Below are 21,910 nucleotides of genomic sequence, written 5' to 3'. Positions count from 1 at the left end.
TGGCCCCCAGCACGTTTCAGAGGAATTCAGCCAGAGGGTGTAGATGACAATCAGAGCCTCTGAAGGAAATGAGGTAATTAGCAGTTGGTGGAAACGATGTGTCATGGAGGAAAGGAGACACCAGCAGCTGATAGCCCAGGGTGTATGATCAGTGGGCCCCAGTTGTCTGAAATGACTCTCTGAGCCAGGAATGCCCTTCCCACCATCCATGCTTGCTGAAACCCTATACAAGCTCAGCTCCCAGAAAGCCTTCCTTGTTGATATCATCCTTCCCTCCTCCCCCCGCTTCCATGTGCCTCCCAGATGGCCTGTCAGCTTTCCTTATGATCCCAAGGAGGTTGGACCCTCCCAAGGAGAGGGTCTCAGGCTGTGTTCTCTCCACAGCATCCCTCCCACTCTCCAGAAAAGGCCTGTCTAGGCCTGAAAATCAAAATATTTAACAACTGGTAGGCAAGTGCACCAGGCCAATCCAAGTGGACATGCCAGTGGCTAAGCAGGTCCTGGAGGCCCTGTCATGCCAGGTGTCAACTCTTTTTTTCTGTATCATGGCAGAGGAATGAAGGTGCAGGGAAAAGAGCTGGGGCAGGGAGTGGGGGCACTTACAGAGCTTTTCACTCATGTGTGGAATTTAAGAAACAAAGAAAAAGAGACAAACAAAAAAATAGACTCTTAAATAGAGAACCTCCAGAGAGGAGGTGGGTGGGGGAGATGCGTGAAATAGATGAAGAATTAAGAGTACACTTATCTCTTCTTTTTTTCCTTTTGAAGTTTGTTTATTTATTTTGAGAGAGAGAGAGAGAGAGAGGGAGAAAGAGAATCCAAGCAGGCTCTGTGGATTTGGAGGTTTAACTGACTGAGCCACCAGGCACCCCAAGAGTACACTTATCTTAATGAGCACTGAGAGATGTACAGAATTGTTGAATCATTATATCAAACACCTGAAACTATTATATCATTAATTATATTTCAATTAAAAATTAATTGATTTAAAAAAATAATTGATTGCTACTAAATAGACTTCAAAGCAAGGAAAGTTATTAGGGTTAAAGAAGGGCATTACAGAACGATAAAGGGGTCAATTCTCCAAGAAGACATAACAATCCTTACTGTATATGTGCTAACAACAGAGTGTCAAGCTACAGGAGGCAAAAGCTGATAGAACTGCAAGGAGAAGACAGATGAATCACTGGTAGAGTTGGAGATTTCAATAGCCTTCTGTCAGAAATGGAAAGATCCAGAAGGCCAAAAATCAGTCAGGGCATAATCGAACTCAACAACAACATCAACCGACTGGATAGAAGTGACATCTATAGACTACTTCATCCCACAAGAGCAGAATGCACTTTCTTCTCAAGTTTGCGTGGAACATTCACCAAGACAGACACATTCTGGGCCATGAAACATACCTTAACTAATTTAAAGGAACAGAAATCATACAATGTCTACTCTCAGAGCTCAAGGGAACTGAACTAGAAATCAGCAACAGAAAGATAACTTTGAAAGTCCCCAAATACGTGGCAATTAAACAACACATTTTTAAATAACACATGGGGCAAAATTTAAGAAACACGAAAAAGTTTTTGACCTAAATTAAAGTGAAAACATAACTTATCAAAATTTGTGGAATGTAGTGAAAGCATGCGCATGTTAAAAAAATCTAAATTCAATAATCTAAATTTCCATTTTAGAAAACTAAAAAAAAAAAAGGACAAATTAAATACTAAGTAAGCAGAAAAAAAATAAGAATTAGAGCAGAAATCAATGATACTGAAAACAGAAAATTAATAGAGAAAAATCAATGAAGTAAAGTGCTAATTCTGAAAAAGATCAATTAAACCGATAAACCTCGAGCCAGCCTAAGAAAAAAAGAAAGAGAGAGAGAGAAAGAACACAAATTACTAATATCAGAAATCAAAGAGGCCCATTACTACAGATCCCGTGGAAATTGAAAGGATAATAAACGGGTACTATGAACATCTCTTATGTTCACAAATTTGATAACCTGGATAAAATGAACCAATTCCCTGAAAGAAACAATTTGCCAAAGCTCACATAAGAAGAAATAGACAATTTGAATAGGCTATTACCTATTAAAGAAATAGAATCAATAATGAATAAGTAACCTTCCAAAACAGAAAGCACCAGGCCCACATGGGTTCATTGGTGAATTTAAGGAAGAAATGATACCAATTTTCCACAATCTCTTTCAGGGAATGGAAGCAGAGGGAATACTTCTAACTCATTCTCTGGGGCCAACATTATCCTAATACCAAACCCAGACAAAGATGTTACAAGAAAACGATATCTCTCATGAACATAGATGCAAAAATCCTCAAAAATATAGCAAATTGAGTCCAACAATGTATAAAAAGATTATACACCATGGCAAGTGGGATTTGTCTCAGGTATGCAACAGGCTGGTTCAACATTTGAAAATCAATTAATGTAGCTCATCACATCAACCAGCTAATAAAGAAAAATCATATGGTCATACCAACAGATGCAGATAAAGCATTTGACAAAACCCAGTACCCATTCATAATAAAAATTCTAAGTAAATTAGAAATAGATAGGAACTTCCTCACTTGGTAAAAAATATCTATACAAAATCTACAGTTAATATCATGCTTAATGGTGAGAAACTGGTAATGTTATTACTAAGATTAGGTACAAGGCAAGGATGAACCCTCTCACCACTCCTTTTCAAATCAGAATAGACATTCTAGCTAATGTAGTAAGGCAGGAAAAGGAAATAAATGTATATATATTGGGAAGAAAGAAATAAAATTGTCTTTGTTTGCAACAGATATGATTGTCTATGTAGAAAACCCGAAAGAACTGACAAAAAACCCCTCCTGGAACTAATAAGTGATTACAGCAAGGCTGCAGTATGCAAGGTTGCTATTCAAAAATCAACCACTTTCCTATATTCCAGGAAGGAACAAGTGGAATAGGAAATTAAAAACACAATTCCATTGATATTAGTACCCTCAAAAGCGAAATACTTAGGTATAAAGCTAACAAAATATGTAGGAAATCTATATGAGGAAAACTATAAAACTCTGATGTATGAAGTCAAAGAACTAAATAAATAGATATTCCATGTTCATGAATAAGAAGGCTCAATATTGTCAAGAAATCAGTTTTTTCTCACTTGATCTACAAATTCAATGCAACCTTAATCAAAATTCTCACAAGTTATTTTGTGGATATTAACAAACTGATTGCTACTAAATGATTAATTACCACCCCCGGTAAGCTAATTCTTGCACTTTTAACCTGCTATGAGTGTTGTAATAATCACACTGCCCTGTCATCCTTTCATTGTCTGCATGGCCAAATGGACCATTATGTTCATGGAAGTGGGAGTATGACTGTCTCAGTCACAGTTGTATTTTCAGAACCTAATTCAGTGCTGGACACAGACAGACTCTCAATAAATAGGTTTGAATATTTAAACAAAAAGGAATTGATGGCTACTTTATAATAAGTACAACTTAATTTGATCATTAGGTAAAAAACAAACAGAATTGATCATCAGGACCCACAGATTAAGAAAATGATTTTGGGGGTGCCTGGGTGGTTCAGATGGTTGAGCGTCTGACTTCAGCTCAGGTCATGATCTCGCGGTTCGTGGGTTCGAGCCCCGCGTCAGGCTCTGTGCTGACAGCTCGGAGCCTGGAGCCTGCTTCGGATTCGGTGTCTCTCTCTCTCTCTGCCCGTCCCCGCTTGCACTCTGTCTCTCTCTCTCTCTCTCAAAAATGAATAAACATTTAAAATGATTTTAGATATAGAGAAACTGAAGCCCAGAAAAGGGCAGGCCCCTGTCCAAATGTGATGTGCTGAGTGGAGACAGACCTGCTGTAGAGTCAACATTACTGGCATTTCAATCTCAGCTCCACCTCTCACTTGCTGCATAGCTTTGGACAAAGCAAAATGCCTGGACTCCCTGCACCGCAGCTTCTTCATCTGCAAAGTGGGGACACCTGCACCCCTGGGATCAGGGGTGGTTGTAGATATCAACTAGGATAATGTACAGATGTTGTCGGGTTAACGGCTGTTGTGTCCACATCCTCTCCTGTCTCCTAGCCCAGTGTCTTTCCTCACACTATGCTGGGTCCTTCCTCAGTGGGGTTGGGCCAGCCCTGAGGCCACAAGCATCAACCCTTCTGTTTCTGTGGCGCCCCCACTCTCAGTGCAGCAGAACAGAAAGGTACATACATACGCCACAGGGTCATTGCTCCGTGTTCCCACAATGCTGAACTTCTTCACATAGGAGTTCTCTTTCAGGGCTTCTGCATAAGCCTTGAGAGTGGGTATAGGGATATTCTGCAGAGAGAAAGGCAGACAGTAACGAGCAGCCCCCACCGGGGTCAGGTCGGGCAGACAGATGGGGCAGTAACCCTCTCACACATGCAGCCTGATGGTTAGCAAGTCTCTGACCCAATAGCTGAATGGCCAAAGGGTTCTGGCTTTGCCCCAAATGGTTGAGATCTGGGGAGAACTTTCTGGTCAACAGATTGAGAAAATCCTCCCTGAAGTTTTCACAACCATCTGTGCAGGCAGAGACCAGAGAAGGGAAAATCAAGGCAGAGGATGCAGAGGAGCGTTGTGCCAAGAGTTCAGGTCTAGGGTGTGGGAGTGGACAGGGCCTCAGCCTCTGTCAGGGTGACTGGCAATGTTTCTGACTCACTCTGTGACTCTGAGGGAAGTCTCTTCCCCACTCTGGGCCTGTTTCTGGAAAACAAAGGTGGCGGGGTGGTGGCGGGGGTTGGGCATTGCCCTAGATGATCTGTAAGAGACATCTGTCCCGGAGGGTCTCAGTCCTAACGCACACCAGAGGCTCCCAAGGAACTTTAAATAAGATGCCGTTGCTTGGGTCTGAAGCAGACCAATAAGATCAGAATCTCAGTGGGGGTGGGAGTTGGTACATATTTTTGAATCTCCTCAGGTGAAAACCACTCAGCTAGTCCAACGTTCTCACATGCAGAGGGGAAAATGAGGGTGGGGAGGGACGAGCCTGAGCCGCCAGGGTGAAGGCACAGAGCCACGGCCACTACGCTGCTCCAAGCCAGTGTTCCCTGCCAGGGTATACGGTTCTGAATTGTACCAGTGTCTCCCACTGGGCACATGGCAGACAATGGCGGCCCCGGAGAGAAAACCTGGCTGTGCTTTCACGGATCTCTCATTTCAGAGTGTCACGTTAGCTCCCCGTGGGAGCAGAGCCTAGGGAGGCCAGGTGGAGGAGAACACTGTGGGTGCAGGTTTCCAATCAGATTGTGCCTTTGGGGCTGGCAGCCACTTAAAAGAAAGTGGAGAAGAAAGGAAAGAGGAGCCGGGGAGTGGGGGGGCCCACTCCTTGCCTTACCCCACACCGTCCCAGAACTAATTCCGCTGGCCCCCGGGGCTGAGCAGGTGGGCAGGCAGCTGGGCCTGCTTCTGAAATTCCTCCTGCAGCCTGTCCAGGATAGGACTGCTTGTCCATCTGACCCTCCTCTGCCTTTGGTGGCCACACAGGGAACATCGGACACATATGGGCCGACAGCTCCCTGCCGGGGCTACAGAATGAGGCTGACTGTGTGTATGATACAGCAGTGACGGTTCAGGGGCAGGCCCCTCCCAGGGCTGTGTTACCCCACGAGCCTGCTGGGCACAGGCCTTTTCCAGCCTTGAGATCCCCTGCAGTCGGATGTGTCTGAATTAATATTTTAGCTCGGAGAAGCTCTCAGTGTTTTGCATAACATGGCAGGTTTCCAGAATCGAAGCTGTGTTGACCCGTGGTGAACACCTGGGCCTGATGTCGGTCCTCAGAAGAAACCAGGACTATATGACGTGCTTGTTTACACTGCCCGGGCCTTTTAAGGGTTTTGTCCCTTTCTTGATCCAGAAGCACCCAGAACCCAAACAGGACCCTGTTGTCCTCACACAGCCAAGCACGGGCCACATGCATTGCAGTGACACGGACATAGCTCCTCCCACCCACCCCAGGAGAAGTGAAATAAAAAGGACTCTACCCGGATGTTGTTGAGGTTGACCTCCTCAAGCTTGGGGTCGTTGTTCTTTATCCGCTCCAGAGTCTCCTCTACATCTGTTGAATTTGGCTCTTCATCGGGCACAGGCTTGTATTGTGTAGGTTTGATCACACCTAGAGTGACGGACACAAGAGACAGGTGGCTCACAGAAGTACGGGGACCCGTTCCCTCCACACTAGGACACTTCAGAAGGAAGCAGCGGCCAAGTTCAGAGACAAGAGAAGGCTGTGCGTTCCCAGGGGCTGCCAGGAGGGGCAGTGCACTGGGAAGAAGCCATGCATGGGCCGGGTGGTCTTGGCCCTACTTGGGCTCTGCCTCTGCCATCCTGCAAGAACTGGGTGAATTACTCAAATCCTCAGAGCCTCCGTGATCTCCACCGTGAAGTGTGGACAGTCACTACCTCAGTGGGCTCTTGTGAGGATAGAACGAAGCCTGAGTGTGAAAGAAATACGTAAGCTTTCCAGAGGGAGGGTCATAATTCTTTTGACACCCTCATTTGTTTTGGGAACCCAAATGCCAGCTTGGAACGGTGCAGTGGGGCAAGTAAGACAATGCAATATTGGCACAGGAAAGGCCAAGGGGACTCAGGGAACAAAAGAGGCACCCAGAGACAGACCGGTGTGGGTATGTAGACATTCACCATCATGATGGAGTCCCAAGCTGGTGATGAAGGGATGAACTTGGCAAAGAACAGCGTGGGTACAGCCGGACAGCCGTTAAAAAGTGACGGTTTGAGCGCATCTTCACGCCACACACGTACACGAAGCGCAGGTGGCGTAAGAAGTTGGAAACGAGAAGCAAACCTCTAAAACTCCCAGGAGAAAATACAGGAGGATGTTTTTATAATACTGGGATGGAGGAGTCCTACATAAACGAGACACAAATCCCAGCAAGGGAAAAGGTGGACAGATTGGACTTACATCAAAACTTAAAACTTCTGCAATGAGCCAGAGAGCAGGAGGGGGCCGCGGAAGCAAGAAGCATGGGGGCACCTTCGTGTCCAAGGTGTCCTCGCTGGGAGCAGGGCAGGGGTGCCAAAGCCGGCGGTCAGGGCCGTGTACTCACTGTTGAGTCCCTCCTTGTTCACGATGGAGCTGCTGCCGAGGGCCTGGTAGTACTGCTGGTTGCTCATGAGCGTGTGCATGCCCAGGATGGCTGCGGGGACAGGGGGAGGCCCGTGACTCGCCTCTCTCGGACAGAAGGGCCTCCTGAGCACAGACACTCCACACCCCAGCAAGTTGTGCTCACGGAAGTGGCAAGGAACACGCGCATGACTTTACGTTTTATTGGATTTTTGTTCTCATCTCTGTTTACGTGACTCTCACATCTCTACACCCAGCTGAGACTCCTCTAACCCAGGCCTCGGTTTCCTCGGTGTCCCCTGATGGCCCACTGGCACAGCCAGTCCAACTTGGCCGAGACAGAACTCATCTTTCCCGGCAGCAGACCCTTCCTGTGGATCACCTTCCATCTTGTCATCCCGCCTGTCCCCTCAGGGTAGAACCTCAGTGACATGGCACGCCCCCCCCCAAGTCCTTTCCCTCTTAAGAACTGTCTCTCATCTGTCCCACCTCTCACTCCATCACCTCTGTTTTGATTGAGGCCCCACCATTTTGTGGCTGTATTATTACAACTGTGTAATCACTGCTGTCCTGGCCCCAGTCTCTTCCTACCCTCCCCCCACCAGCATTCAGCACAGAGCAGCCAGAAAGATCTTTCTGGAAATGCAGATCTGAAAACATCACTCCTGTGCTCAGTCAGGCTTTCATCCATTTGTTTGTTCAACATTTATCAAGTAGCTGCTTCCCGGGCCGGCTGTGGGTGGGGTGGTGGTAGAGGGAGTAGGGGAGTGGGGGAGATGGGGGAAGAGCGGGGTGGGGGACACAGCAGGGAACACAGAGTCTGTCAGGGGAGAGAGATGCTGGGCAGGTACCCACATGATTGAAAACATAAGCACAGACTATACGTGTTGTAAAGGAAAAGTTCAGGGTGTTCTGGGGAGAAAAGAGCAGAGGGATTTGGAATAGGAGGGATGCATAGTGTTGGCCAAATTAAGAGAAGGGAGGCAGAACATTCTGGGCAGGCAGAGGGGATGGTGGGAAAGCCCTCAAGCTCATGGACTGGAAGGCTAGGGAAGGAAGGGGAAGCAGAAGATGCCCAGAGCTGAGTCGGACACGTGTTGAACCGCAGCACACCCCCACTCATTAAGCACTTACTCTGGGTCAGAGAATACATCGTACCCCAGTGACTCTCACTTTCGTTGCACATTGGAATCACTGGGGAATCTTTGGAAACTCCTGATGTCCCGGCTTACCCCAGACCAATTAAACCACAGTCCCTAGGGCTGAGGCCAGGCATCTGCCTTTTTCAAGCCTCCCTAGGTGGTTTCAGTGGGCAGCCCAAGCTTGAAAACTGCCTGAAACCATCCCCCCGAATCCTCACAACAACCCTATGGAGGAGATTTAATTCAAACAGGCAAGGTCGGATCCTGCGGCGTCTTCTAGGATGAGGTAAGGAGTTTGGAGGTCTTTCCCTAGGTGTGGCCTGGAAGCCACTGACGGGGAGGCCTTGGCAGTCACTGAGACAGCCCGACTCAGGTTCTGGAGTGTTACTCTGGCTGTGTGTGGAGCATGGACTACAGAGGGAGGGAAGGACACGGGGACCATGAGGCTTTGCAGCCACCGGGTAGGAGGATGGTGGCCTGTGACACCAGAGCCTGGCTTCACTGGCTCTCCCTGGGCTGGCAACTTCAATGGCCTTGTCCCTCGCCCACACTCTTTCTGCTTTGGTGACACAAATGGTCACAGCTCAGAAGATTCTCCTGCTTCTGCCAATGCCGTCCCCTCTACTGGCAATTCTCTCTCCATGTGCCATGTGCGCAGCTGAAATGTCCCCAGTAGAGCTGCTAGATTTAGCAAATAAAAATACAGGACACCCAGTTGAATTGGAATTTCAGATAAGCAATAAATAATATTTTAGTACAAGTATGTCCCATTCAGTATTTGGAATCTACTTCTATTAAAAACTGATTTCAACGTGTATCTGAAATTCAAATCCAGCAGAGCATCCTGTATTTGACCTCACAACTCTACCTTCTCCTCCTTTAAGACTTGGAATAACACTTCTTCCCTCAGGAAGGCTTCCTGGCTTCCTCGCTTGCCCTCTCTAGTTCTCCCACAGCACCCAGTGTCCTTATCACAGTGTAGTCTACACAGCTTTAGAGATGGCCGGGTGTGTGCACGCTTCTTCTACTGGACTTTGGGTTTCTAGAAGTCAGGGAAGAATATTATCTCCCTTCTGCTCCTCCAGAATACAGTATTTGATAAATATTTGATTTTTTTTTAAATTCCCCCAGCTATTTCATTAGACGTACCTTCTTTCTAGTGAGAGAGACAGCATGAGAGCCCTTGGTGAAGGGTCAGGAGACCCAAGTTCCGGTCCTGACTACGCCCCTGATTCTGTGTGACTTTGGGCAAGGTCCCAAGCCCTCTCTGGGCTTCAGCCTCCTCTGTACAATGAGGGGTGAGGTAGGACCACTGGTTCTCTATCCTGGCTGCACTTACAAATCGCCTGGGAGCTTCAAGACAATATTGGTGCTCCTCCTGGACCAGCTGATCTGAATCTCTGTAGATATATTTTTAATCTCCTTGCATAATTTGATGCTCAGTGGGGGCTGAGAACCACAGGATGAGAGGATCTCAAAGCCCTTCTGTTTCTCACATTCTAAGAGTCTTCTCTGCTAAAATTAGATTCTCCTGCTCATCACTGAGGAGAACGGGTAGGAAGAGAGGCATCTGCATTTTTTAGAGCTTTCTGGGCTTTAATTTAGGCTGGTTCTACGAGGGCAGTGGGGGCCAAGGCCTGAGTCAGCGGCAGGGGGTCGGATCACCTGAAGCCACCTTCTGGAGCTGCTTTTCCAACTCCCATGGGATGTGGAGGGAAGCTCATGATGGTTCTGGGCTGCTGCTGGGACCCCAGTTTGGGAAAACAGTTTGGAAAGTTTGCTAAGAATCACAGGACAGATGTAACCTCACATGGCTGGCTGGTCTTGCTGAGAGGTATAGAGTGGTGGGAAACAGAAAATGCATTTTGCACTCCATGCCAGCTTCCTGTAATGGTCCAGAAAGGGGGCAGGAAGGTTACAAGGAAGTGCCAGGGGACAGAGGCAAGAGACCCCGGGCTCCAGGCTGGGCCTTTGGCACTCATTTGCTGGGTAATCTTGCCCAGGACACTTCTACTTTTTGGGCCTCAGTTTTCTCACCTGTAAAGGGGACTATGTTTGAATGCTAATCTCTTACCTTCACATAGGACTTAACAGCCACACAACATCTCATCTTTCTATCCTGTTTGATTCTTACAGCAAGCACCCAGGGTGGGTGGCCCCACGCTTTTCGAGCAGGCTCAAGAGGGAAACAGTTTGTCAAAGCCTATTTGGTAAGGACCCTCCAGGCTTCTGACTGAGTAGTCCCACCCACTCCTCCACCAACTAGGTCATCAGCAGTTCCAAAGTTCTAAAATTTCCCCTCCATGTCAGAATTCTAAGGACAGATAACATGTATTCTAGGAGGTGATATATATGTCAATAGCAGTCCTCAGAAGAAATAAAACCATTTTGCAGTTCAGAGGAAATTAGGTTTCCAAGAAGGAAGGAAGGAAGGAAGGAAGGAAGGAAGGAAGGAAGGAAGGAAGGAGGAAAGAAGGAAGGAGGAAAGAAGGAGGGAGGGAGGGAGGGAGGGAGGAGGGAGGAAGGGATGGGGGAGGGACAGAGGAAGGAGCGGGGAGGGGTGAAGCAAAATCTCCATTGCTGAGCAGAAGGCTTGGTGGCTCTGATCCCTTCGGCCTGCCCTAGGCACCAAATGGTGATTTTCCCCCTGCTTGATTTTGCACACTCATGTCACGAGAAGTGAATGATGGAGGAAAATAGCACATCAACATTGCCTGCTGCTTCATTCTTTGTAGATATTGGCAAGGCTGAATTTAGCACTGGGGAACTTGATTTTTTTTTTTTTTAAAAGACCAGATATTCCTCAAAACTCAAAAAGGACTATTTTTGAACTCTGAAAAAGAACATCGAGTTCTCTTTCCTCTTCTGCCTTGGCAGGGCTCACTCAGTTGTAATTCCATTTAGGATGAGAGAGATCGCAGCACACATCCTGGGCCTCTCCAGCTGCCAACCGCTTGTCTGGCTCTGGGCTGACAGCAGGAAGGTGTTTTCCTGCATCTTAGAAACAGATGGAAGAAGCCTGGCCCAGGACTTGGGTGTGGTTAAAATGCTCCTGGATAAGCCACACCCTGACCCTCACAGAATGTGAGGAAACCTGGTGCCTAAGGACCTGAGAGTACCCCAGAAGGCAGGGTTGGGGGGGGAGGGTAGGGGGCCGGCGAAGACCATCTCTGAGCTGGGGGTGCCAACTGCCCATGGAGGGGGGGTGGCTTGGGACTGGCCCTTCTGAAGGGTGGGTCTCTTACCCCAATTCCTTTTTGGGTCTTGCCCCACCTGAAGGATCCCTAAAGGTGAGCCAGGATCACATCCCTGATTGGGGAAGGGAGGCACTGATAATGCCAAGTGCTTGCAGCTGACTCCCAGTGGCCTCTGAGCTACAACCCAATGCCACACGCCAAGAACTTAGCACTGTCAGCTGCTCAGCACCCTGTGGTAACACCTCTCTTGTTGAAATTTATGTTTCTGGTCTGTGCTCATCACATCCTGGGTCCCCCAAGGGCAGAGCCTCTTTCTGATTCATCCTAGCAAACGGCAGCTTGATCATGCACGTCGACTCAGTGTGTGAATGAACGAATGCATGAATGGTTCACAGGCAAGAAAACAAATGGACACGTGCGAGTTCACAGGCTCTGCCTTACTCGCGCCACACCTGGGTCAGCGTGGCACGTGTGCTGGGTGTCCTGTGACACCATCCAGATGCTGCCGAACATCCAGCCTGCTGCATGTGCACCAGGCAAGCCGCTCAGACGCGCCTGCTGCTTCCCCAGCTCAGAGAGGTGGTAGCTTCTCTCTCTCCTGCTGTGTCCCAGCCTGGGACACATCTCCCCCACTGCCCCTAGTTCACCCCTGCTCTCCCTGCTCCTGGCTCTGCTTCAGCCTCTCCCTCCTCTCCCCTGGCCCCACCACCTAACCAAGCCCCCTCCTTGCACTCTGTCCTTTTTCTGTACGACACTCACTCTCACCTGTCACTTCTTTGGGGCCTAAGTATTTGTTTAACGTCAGCTCCGCGAGGGCAAGAACCAGCTGTTTGCTTGCGCTTCTCACCAGGGTTCGTCCAGAGCCTGGCACACCGTGGGAAAACCCTGGATAAATGACTGCTGGGTACGTGAATGAGTGAGTAAAAACTAAGTTAATGGAAAGCTCTGCCTGGGAGTGGAATCTCCAAGACTAGAGATGCCCCGCAGACCCCATGCCCTCATCTCCTTACTTGTCTTTCTCTGCTGAGTCATCCGCACCCATGGCTCCAGCAACCCCATCTTTGAGAAAGGAGCGGAACCCCCAGCATCAGTCCGAAGTGGGTTTGCCGCACTGGACACTCAACAAGGTCCTGCTTCCACCTTCCGTGGCGTCTTTGACTAGACCCCTGGCAAAGCGGCTCTCCCCGAAGCCCCTCAGCTTTCTGGTGCCTCAGGCCTGAATGCCTGTTGTCCTCTGGACATCTTGATTTCTTGGCCTCTGATCCAGCACTTGAAACAGCAGTACCACAGACACAGCTCTCGGCCCCACCTTAGCCCTTGGACCTACCTGGGGCCTCCCTCCTATATCCCCTGTCCTCTGAACACCACCACCTCTCTGCCTAAACCCCTGCTTTCATCTGGCTTCTCCCAATACTTCCCTCAGCCCCATTGACGCTGAGGGGTCCATGCCTTCAAGTGTCATATAGAGGCTTTTCTAATGTGCCCCCCCCAAGCCGGCTTCATGGGACTTGGCCGTGTAGCCCCTCTTGCCCCTCCTCTGTGTCCATCTCCCCTACAGAGGAGGGTTTCATCCAGGTCGTGCTGGATGGTGCTGCTAGCAGGATGAAGCTGCCTGATTTCAAGCCCCACGGGCAAGGCATTTCATGTCACTGGGTCTCCTTTCTCCATCCACCAAACAGGGACAAGAGTAAAACCTACTTCTTAGGATTGCTGTGGTCAATAAACGCAGCGAGGTATTAGAAGCAATCCCCACAGCACCTGGGGCATGGGGGGGGGGGTCAACAAATATTCAGTCCTTCCTTCCCCAGAGACACTGCCGCCTTTCATAGGGCTGATGTACAGGGACAGGCGCCCAAGGTTAGCCAGTTGACACTGGTGTTGACTTACAGCTCCCCATCTCCTCTCCGGACAACGGAAGGGTATGGTATCATGAGCAGATAATAATAATTAGCCACGCCAACAAAAATAAAAGAGAAATCGTTTCAAGAAATCAACACAGAAACTTAGAGCAATATTGCAGTTCTATTTTGGCACAGGAACTGGCGGTTCTGACAGCGGAGTCATTTGATAATCCCTCTGAGCTGCCTAATGAGGCCAGTGACATCACGGAGGGTGATCGGAGGGGAAAGACTGGGATAAAAACAGCTCCAGGGTGAGTCAGTGGGGGAGATGCCGGACCTCCCTGCTGCACAGGTTAACTGGAAGTCAGGGGGACCCCCAATCGGGGAAATAGATGGAATAGATGGAAAAATTTGGAAATAGATGAGCATAATGAGGAATTGAATCTGATTTTGGGGGCTTTTGACAAAACAAATCTTGAACTGGAAAGCAAACCAGTTAAGTTCCCCAAGTTAAGTGTTCCATTTCCATCTGGGTGAAATACTCACTGCCTCAGTACTCGATTGCGTACTTTCTCTCTCAGCCCTGATGCCCTTCAAGCCACTGTCCTGTGTCCTTTCCTCAATGTTCTGCCTCCTGAGGAAATGGTTGTTTGGACTCAGAATCTACACATTGACTCTCCCCATCATTCACTCCTTGGGTCACTGCAACCTGGCTTTGGCCACCAGACCCACCGGGGTCACCCCTCATGCATACAGGGACTTCTCACTGCCCATCCCCTCATGGTTCCGCTACAGATGAGAGCCACGCCCTTGCTGTTCCCCAGCACAAATGCCACCAGGACTCATGCACAACACCCACGAGGAGCCAGAGGGTGTGAGGAGGCAGAAGACAGCTGCAGCCTGCCGAGTCCCCTAACACTGCGGCCTCACTTGACCTCTGGCCTCACACAGCCCTGGGTCTCCCAGCCAGCCCGAACCCTCATTCTGTCTCCCTAGTTCTTGCATTAGGTTCTGTCTGTCTTGACTTGGCCTTTGATTCCCAGCTCATTTGTGGCTCGCCAACCCCCATTGTGACTAGCTTTGCCCCATTTCCACGCATCTGTCAAAGGCTTCTAAGGTAGCCAGGGCTACTTGCCTCCAGAGCCCCAGGCCCCCACTCAGTCATGCTTTCTGCCTGGAGCTGGGCAATGCTAATGATGTCCACATCTGCACGCTAATGACACCACAAAGATTGCAACAGGACCTCCTCGTGGCATTACGGAAGGCTTTCAAGTCTACCTGTCCCCACCTAGGTGACCTCAAACTCCAAAGGTCCCAAATAGAGCATAGTATGAGCTGGGGTCACCTGCAAGCCAAGGTGAGAGGGCTCAGAAGAAACCAAATCTGCCAACACCTTGGACTGCTAACCTTCAGAACTGTGAGAAAATAAATTGTTGTTTAAGCCACCCAACCTGTGGTATTTTGCATCGCAGCCCGAGCAGACTAATACACCCACCTTTATTAATGGCACCAGCATCCACTTTAGTCCCTGAAGCCAGAAATCTGGAACCTTCCTTGACTCCTCCCCCAACCTCACTGTCACAGCCAGATAGTCACAGTTGACTCTATCTTTCTTTCCCATTTCCACTTGCCTCGAGTCTCTTCTCACCCCATCCACCCTCCTGTCATTATCTGGGAGGTGGTTAGCAGCTCCCAAGTCTCCCCTGTTACCCCCCAGGCCAGGGAGCACAACTGCGGTGGGCCCGCAGGGTGTTTGCTGAGCCCGATCCCCTGTGGGGCTGGGACTCAGGGCACACAGGGCAGGGACTAGACTGTAATAAGGAGACAAGCGTGGTGAAGGGCTCTGAATATCAAATCACCTTCTGGAGCTTTAGGGGTTGTTTGTGAAGATCATATGGAAACACACGTGGAGATGGACGGTGCTGTACAAATATGTGATGAGGGGGTGGGCTTCCCAAAGTCTGGTTCTCTGAGCCATGCAAAGTTGTAAAGTTAAATGACTTTGCTCCAGGCCTTTGTGAGCCTCCCAAACTTGAGAGGTCTGCACCCTCTGTCTGTCCCCCTCTGTTTTCTCTTCCTGGGCGGGGGGGGGGGGGGGCAGTGGGGGTTGGGCAGGATTTGATGCAGGGGCTGGTAAAGGACCTATGCTGGCCTTCCCTGGGATGCTTCCATATCTCTCTGGGATGGGTTCTCATGGATCTGTGGAGTGATGGGTTTGGGTGGTTTTATTTCTATTTTCCTCATTTTGGTTTTGATAATGGGTTCCTGTCTTAATACTCGTGGTCTCCTCTAGTCCTTTTTAGAAACAGAGAGTGTGTTCATGCGAAATAAACTGTCCAAGGCTCTCTGCAGATGCAGGTCAAACCCTTCTAGAAGACATGGGGAAGGTTCCAGAAAGGCTGTTACCTGCAATGTCACAGAGTTCTGCATCTGAGGCATTTGCCAACGCTTCCTCCAGCTCTGGCTCCAGCGTCACACTTTCCAGCACGGGATCCATTGGCTTCTGCTTGGGGACCCAGACCTTTCCTGCAAACACACGGGTGTCCGTTACAGGGCGTGTGGCTGCGCTGGGGCATCCTCTGGTGATGGTGCCGGGTGGACTATCTCACAACCCTGTGGACCCCTCTGTGCTGAGACTCGCTTGAGGTTTCTCCTTTGGGAACCCAGTGCCAAACTTCCCCAGAGAACAGGAATCAAAGATCTCCAACCAGAGCACCTCTCACATTTGAAATGAATAACTTTAAAACTTGGTCAGACCAGACTGCTTGCTATTGAAAACATTGGTCATTAGCGAAAGCAACCTGTAAGTCGGAAAGAGATACAAAAGAAAAATTTTATAGACTGTCAGGGTCTAGGGTATCCTACCCAAGGGGTCTGATGTGAGAGAACAATTTAGAAGCATATCTAAACAAAATGCATTCAGATTATTAAAAGAATAGGGAGCAAAAAGGTATCCTTGCCTCATGCAACATTATATTTTTTAAGGCGTCAGATGCATGACTGGACGAGGAGGCAAAAAGGCACACACCAGGATGTGTGTCACTTTACTGACCACTAATAGGGATTGCTGAAGAAAGCTGGGGCATCCATATGATGGAGTTCTTGCAGTTAGTATAAAGGATGGTGGAGATGTTCACTCACTAGGAAGGATATGTCTAAGACATAATGTGTGAAACAGCAAGTCTGTGACAGAGCATGAGCAATTTAATTCCATGTATGAAAATTGCATTTATCTATTCATCCATCCATTCATTCATGCATGCACTAGATATTTATTGGATGCTTCCTAAGTGCCAGGAACCTTTCTAGGGGTCAGGGGTGGGGCAGCACTGAACAATTTATAATTTAGTGAAAGGAGACAGGTGAGAAATAAACATGCAAAGATATCACGCGGTATTAGGCATTGTGGAAGAAAATAAAGCAGAGTAAAAGACTAGGCAACTCCAGGCTGGGGTGCAGGTGAGGAGGACGCTGCTCTTTTGGGTAGGTGGTCAGGCCTCACTGAGATGATGGCCTAGGAGCTGGGACCTGACAGAGGGAGGAAAGGAGCCCTGAAAATCAGTTGCAAGACAAAGGTGCCTGCCTTTACTGCTACCGTTCAACATTGCACTGAAGGTTCTCGTCGGAGCAAACAGACAAGAAAAAAAATGGCATCCAGACTGGAAAGGAAGAAGTAACGTTCTCTCTGTTTGTAGATGACATGATCTAATATGTAGAAAACCCTAAAGATTAAACAAAACACTGTTGAGGACTAATAAACACTGTTAGGGCTACATTACAGGGTACAAGATCAATGCACACAAATGAGCGGTGTTTCTGCTCAGCGGTGATGAGCAATCTGAAAGGGCATTTAGCAAAACAATTTCACCTACAATAGCATCCAGATGAATAAAATGCTTAGAAATAAATTTAACCAAGGAGCTAAAGGATTTGTGCATGGAATGCCAGAAAACATTGCTGAAAGAAAGGAAAGAAAACCTAAATAAATAGAAAAATACCCAGAGTTCGTGGATTGGGAGACAATATTAAGATGGCAATATTGCCCAAAGCAATCTCCAGATTCAATGCAACCCTTATCAAAATTCCAAAGGCCTTTTTTTATTTTTACAAAAATAGAAAAGCCAATCCTCAAATTCATATGGAATCGCAAGAGGTCCCAAACATACAAAACAATCTTGAAGGGAACACAGTTGGAGGGCTCAGACTCCCTTATCTCAAAACTTGTTGCGAATTTAAACCATGTGGCACTGACAAGGATAGACATGCAAACAACGGGATAGGATTGAGAGTCCAAAAATGAACCCATATACCCATGGCAAATTGATTTCTGACACGGATAACAAGCCCATTCAATGGGGGAAAGAGCAGTTTCTTCCAGAAGTGGTGATGGGGCCGGACATCAGCATGCAAAGGATGAAGCTGTACCCCTATCTCACACCATATACAAAAATGAACTGAAAATGGGTCAATGACTCAAACATAATACTTAAAACTATAAAATTCTTAGAGGAAAACATAGGCATAAATCCTCACAACCTTAGACCTTGGTAACATATTCTTAGCTGTGACAACAAAAGAAAAAAATAGATCAACTTCGACTACTTTTGTCCATCAAAGGACATTATCAGGGAAGTGAAAAAAATCCTATATTTGATAGCATCTAGTATCTAGAAGATATTTTAAAAAATTTTCAATTAACACCAAAAACAACCCAATTTAACCCAAAGGACTTAAAGACTTTTCTGCAAAGAGGATGTGCATACGGCCAAAAAGTACCTGCAAAGATACTTAACATAAATAGTCCTTAGGGAAATGCAGATCAAGTAACGATGAGATACCACTTCACACCCATAAGGACAGCTACAATAAAACCAGAATCAAAAACCAAAATGGAAAATGACAAGTGTTGTCAAGGATCTGTATGTTGCTGGTGGCCGTGTAAAACGGTACAAACATAGAATTACCATGTGATCCAGGAATCCACTCTTAGACATCAACCCAAAAGAACTGAAAACAGGTACTCAAACAATTTTCTGTACAGGAATGTTCATAGTAACACTAATCACAACAGCCCCAAAGTGGAAACAACCGAAATGTTCATCAGTGGATGAATGGATAAACAAATTGTGTAATATTATTCGGTCAGAAAAGGGAATGAGTGAGTCTCAAAAACAATATGCTGTGCGAAAGAAGCCAGACACACAAAGTCACATATTAATATGATTTGATTCATAGGAAATATCCAGGATAGGTAAATCCATAGAAATAGACAGGTGGTTGCCAGGGGCTGGGGGGAGCAGAGAATGGGGAGTAACTGCTTATTGGGCACAGGGTTTTATTTTGGAGTGATGAAAATGTGTTGGATCCACATAGAGATGGTTGCACAGCATTGTGGGTGTAATAAATGCCACTGAATTGTTCACTTTAAAATGGTTGATTTGAGGGGGGGGGGGGGGGCGCCTGAGTGGCTCAACTGGTTAAGCGTCCGACTTCGGCTCAGGTCATGCTTTCACAGTTCGTGGATTCGAGCCCCGTGTTGGGCTTTGCACTGACAGTGTGGAGCCTGCTTGGGATTCTTTCTTTCTCTCTCTCTCTCTCTCTCTCCCTTTCCCTCCCCTACTCTCTCTGTGTCTCCAAATAAATAAATAAACTTGAAATAAAACCTCAACAGCTTTTAAAAAAAAAGGTTAATTTTGGGGGCACCTGGGTAACTCGGTCAGTCCAGTGTCTGACTCTTGATTCCAGCTCAGGTCATGATCTCGTGGTTCATGGGATCAAGCCTGTGTCAACACAGAACCTGCTTGGGATTTTTTCTCTTTTCTCTCTCTACCCCTCCCCTGCTTGTTTGTTCTCTCTCTCACTCTCTCAAAACAAACAAACAAACAAACAAACAAATAAATAAATAAACAAACAAACTTAAAAATATATACAATGCTTAATTTTATGTTATATGAATTTTACCTCAAATTTTTAAAAAACCCTGCTCAGTTTGGCTATTGAGAGTCTCCAGTAGGGGGACAAGCAAGAATGGGAGCCAGGGGCTGGTGAGGAGGCTCCTGCCAATAGTCAGGGCCAGAGATGATGGGGACTTGGACCAGGGTTGTAATGGTAGCAGTGGGGAGGGGTGGGAAGTACAGAGAGAAAAGTCCAGAAGAATATTCACTAAAATGGGATCAGTGCCTATTCGCTCAGTAGAGAGAATCACTTTGAGTTACTTTATTGTTTAAATTGTTTATAGCAAAAATCAATTACATATTTGAGCAGAACATATAACAAGGTCATCTGGGGGGGGAAATGCATCATAACCTCCACCAGAGGTGGATCTGGAAAAGGGCAAAATATGCAAAGAAAACTAAATAGTTAAAAAGAAAATCTACTGTAAAAATGACAGATGGAATGAGTAGGATCGTCATCCAATAAATGTGTAAGACCTGTGGTTTCTCACACCCTGGCAGCAGGTGTCTCCAGAAAGGGCAGTAGCTCTAAGACACAAGAGGGACTTGGACTTCTTCCCTTCCTTCATCTTACTAGTTGGAATGCAGATGTAATGACTGGAACTTCAGCAGCCAGCTGGACCATGAGCACAAGGACATATTGCAGGGAGGGCAGAATAAAAAACTGGAAAAGGATCTTGATTGCTAATGCCAGGGAAGATGCCTTGCTAGCCCAGAATGCCTAACCCTGCAGCTAAGCGAAAGAAAAACTTTTATCTAAGTCTCTCTCATTTTATTTTACCTTTTTCCTCAGCAGTCAAATCTAATTCTGCACGGACAACTCAATATAATTCTGCATTAAAGATATCGTGTATGAAGTTCTATTCTGATCCTCACCACTTGAGTAAGAGTGAATGAGAGTCCAGGTTCCTCAGGACTTTGCACTGTTTTATGGCTCCTACCACATTCTGTTGGGTCTTGTGGAGACTGGGGTGCTGTTTCCCCTCAACCTTGACTGGTTTTAGGCCCGGCGTTGGGTAAATAAATGCTCAGTGAGGGCTGGACACCATGGCCCTAAGTCTGCCTGTTACAGCCAGAAAGTCTCCTTCCCCACACTCTCTACTGAGACCTGTACTTACTCAGCCTACAAAGACTCCAACAATCATCACGTAAATACTTTATGATGATGATGCTGGTTGTGGTGGTGATGATGATAAATCTCTTAGGCATGTCATTCTATGGAAATAGAATAGATTCTAGGTACCTTCCTTGGGCCAGTGTACTTTTTCCTGAAGACAATCAGGCTCTGGGAGTCTGGAGAGCTGTTCCTGGCTCCATGCCACTCCAGCATTCCATGGAGGGGCAGCAGGATTGGTTTGCCCAGATTCCCTTCCCCACCCTCCACCCCCACCTCCAATCTCCAGCTCCTTCCTTCAGAGGGAGGTGGGCACGGGGACAATGACTCACCAGCAGTCCACCCAGCTGTGCTGCGGACTCTCACAGCCTCAGTTTCCTTTCTTTTTAAGTTTATTTATTTATTTATTGAGAGAAAGAGAGAGGGAGAAAGAGAGAGAGAGAGAATGCATGCATGTGAACACAAGTGAGGGAGGGGCAGAGACCGAGGGGGAGAGAGAGAAGCCCAAGCAGGCTCTGTGCTCTGTGGAGCCCCACATGGGGCTCGAACTCATGAACCATGAGATCATGACCTGAGCTGAAATCAAGAGTCAGACGCTTAACTGACTGAGCCACCCAGGTGCCCAGGTTCTCCATTTTTCAAATGTACAGGTGGGAAAATGGGAGTTTTAAGTCCCCCGCAAATCCTGATATTCTATTATCTTTATTTGCTGCACAGAAATCACGCCTCACAGCACAAGCACCTTGCTTAAAAACCTCTCATGCCCTCACTCTCAGGGGGGCATACTCGGCCCTTAGGGTCAAGACCTCCTTCCTCTGCCACCCCTCCAGGGTGCCTCAGACCACACAATCCTCTCCATGTCCGTAATCCAGATGCCCCTTGGGCTTCCCTGACCTTCCAAGTTTTCCATAAAATCTGGACCGAGCTCCAAGTCCACATTTGTGATGCCAAAGTCCTCCCCATGATGCTACTTCTGTTGGCTTTTTCATTTGATTATTTATTACGCAACAGGGATACAGAGATAAAAGCCACAGACGTGGACCCTTGGCTCATCATGTTTACAACCTTGGGGGTGGGGGGAATGGAAGAGACTGAAAATGAATCATTACACAATTAATTAATTAGAATTAATGCTTTCATTCAACAGATGCTTATTAGGTGCCTACCACATGCTAGTGTTTATTAGGTGTAGACGTAATGATGAACAAAACAGATGCGGCCCTCATACTTGTGCGGCTTATATTCTAAGGAAGTAGCCCACAAGATTCATTGTAATTTATTTGATTTTAACTCATTCATTCAACAACTCTCTGCTGAGCCCTACTGGATACCAGGCCCTGTCCTGGGTGCTGGGGGTACTGGGTGAGCAAAACCAGCCTGAGCCTGAGTGCCTGCCCTCATGGGGCTTATAGCCAGTGGGAGAGACAAGTGACACACGAAGGGAAAATTATAAAATGGAAATTGCTATGAAGGACACACCCACAGGCTCCTGAGATGGAGAGTAACCAAGGGAGGAGCTGAAGGGACTACATGTCCTAAACAGGGTGG

At 47.4% G+C, this 21,910-nt stretch overlaps 1 protein-coding gene across 2 annotated transcripts in view; it reads right to left on the bottom strand.

The window, feature by feature from the left end:
- The window catches only part of TMOD1 (tropomodulin 1), an 87,175-nt gene that overhangs the window by 22,031 nt on the left and 43,234 nt on the right, over positions 1-21,910 (bottom strand). For both annotated transcript variants that reach the window (XM_030293146.2, XM_030293145.1), the window contains exons 4-7: positions 15,701-15,820; positions 7,098-7,187; positions 6,015-6,145; positions 4,222-4,329 (exon numbers count right to left, since the gene is read on the bottom strand). In XM_030293146.2, the coding sequence (XP_030149006.1) occupies positions 4,222-4,329; positions 6,015-6,145; positions 7,098-7,187; positions 15,701-15,820 (449 nt within the window). The remainder of the gene's footprint in view (positions 1-4,221; positions 4,330-6,014; positions 6,146-7,097; positions 7,188-15,700; positions 15,821-21,910) is intronic.

The sequence above is a fragment of the Lynx canadensis genome, chromosome D4 (assembly GCF_007474595.2).
Source record: "Lynx canadensis isolate LIC74 chromosome D4, mLynCan4.pri.v2, whole genome shotgun sequence".
In the NCBI taxonomy this organism is placed as follows: Eukaryota; Metazoa; Chordata; class Mammalia; order Carnivora; family Felidae; genus Lynx; species Lynx canadensis.
The sequence above is the reverse complement of the archived record's forward strand: the minus strand, read 5'-3'. Positions and strand labels throughout refer to the sequence as shown.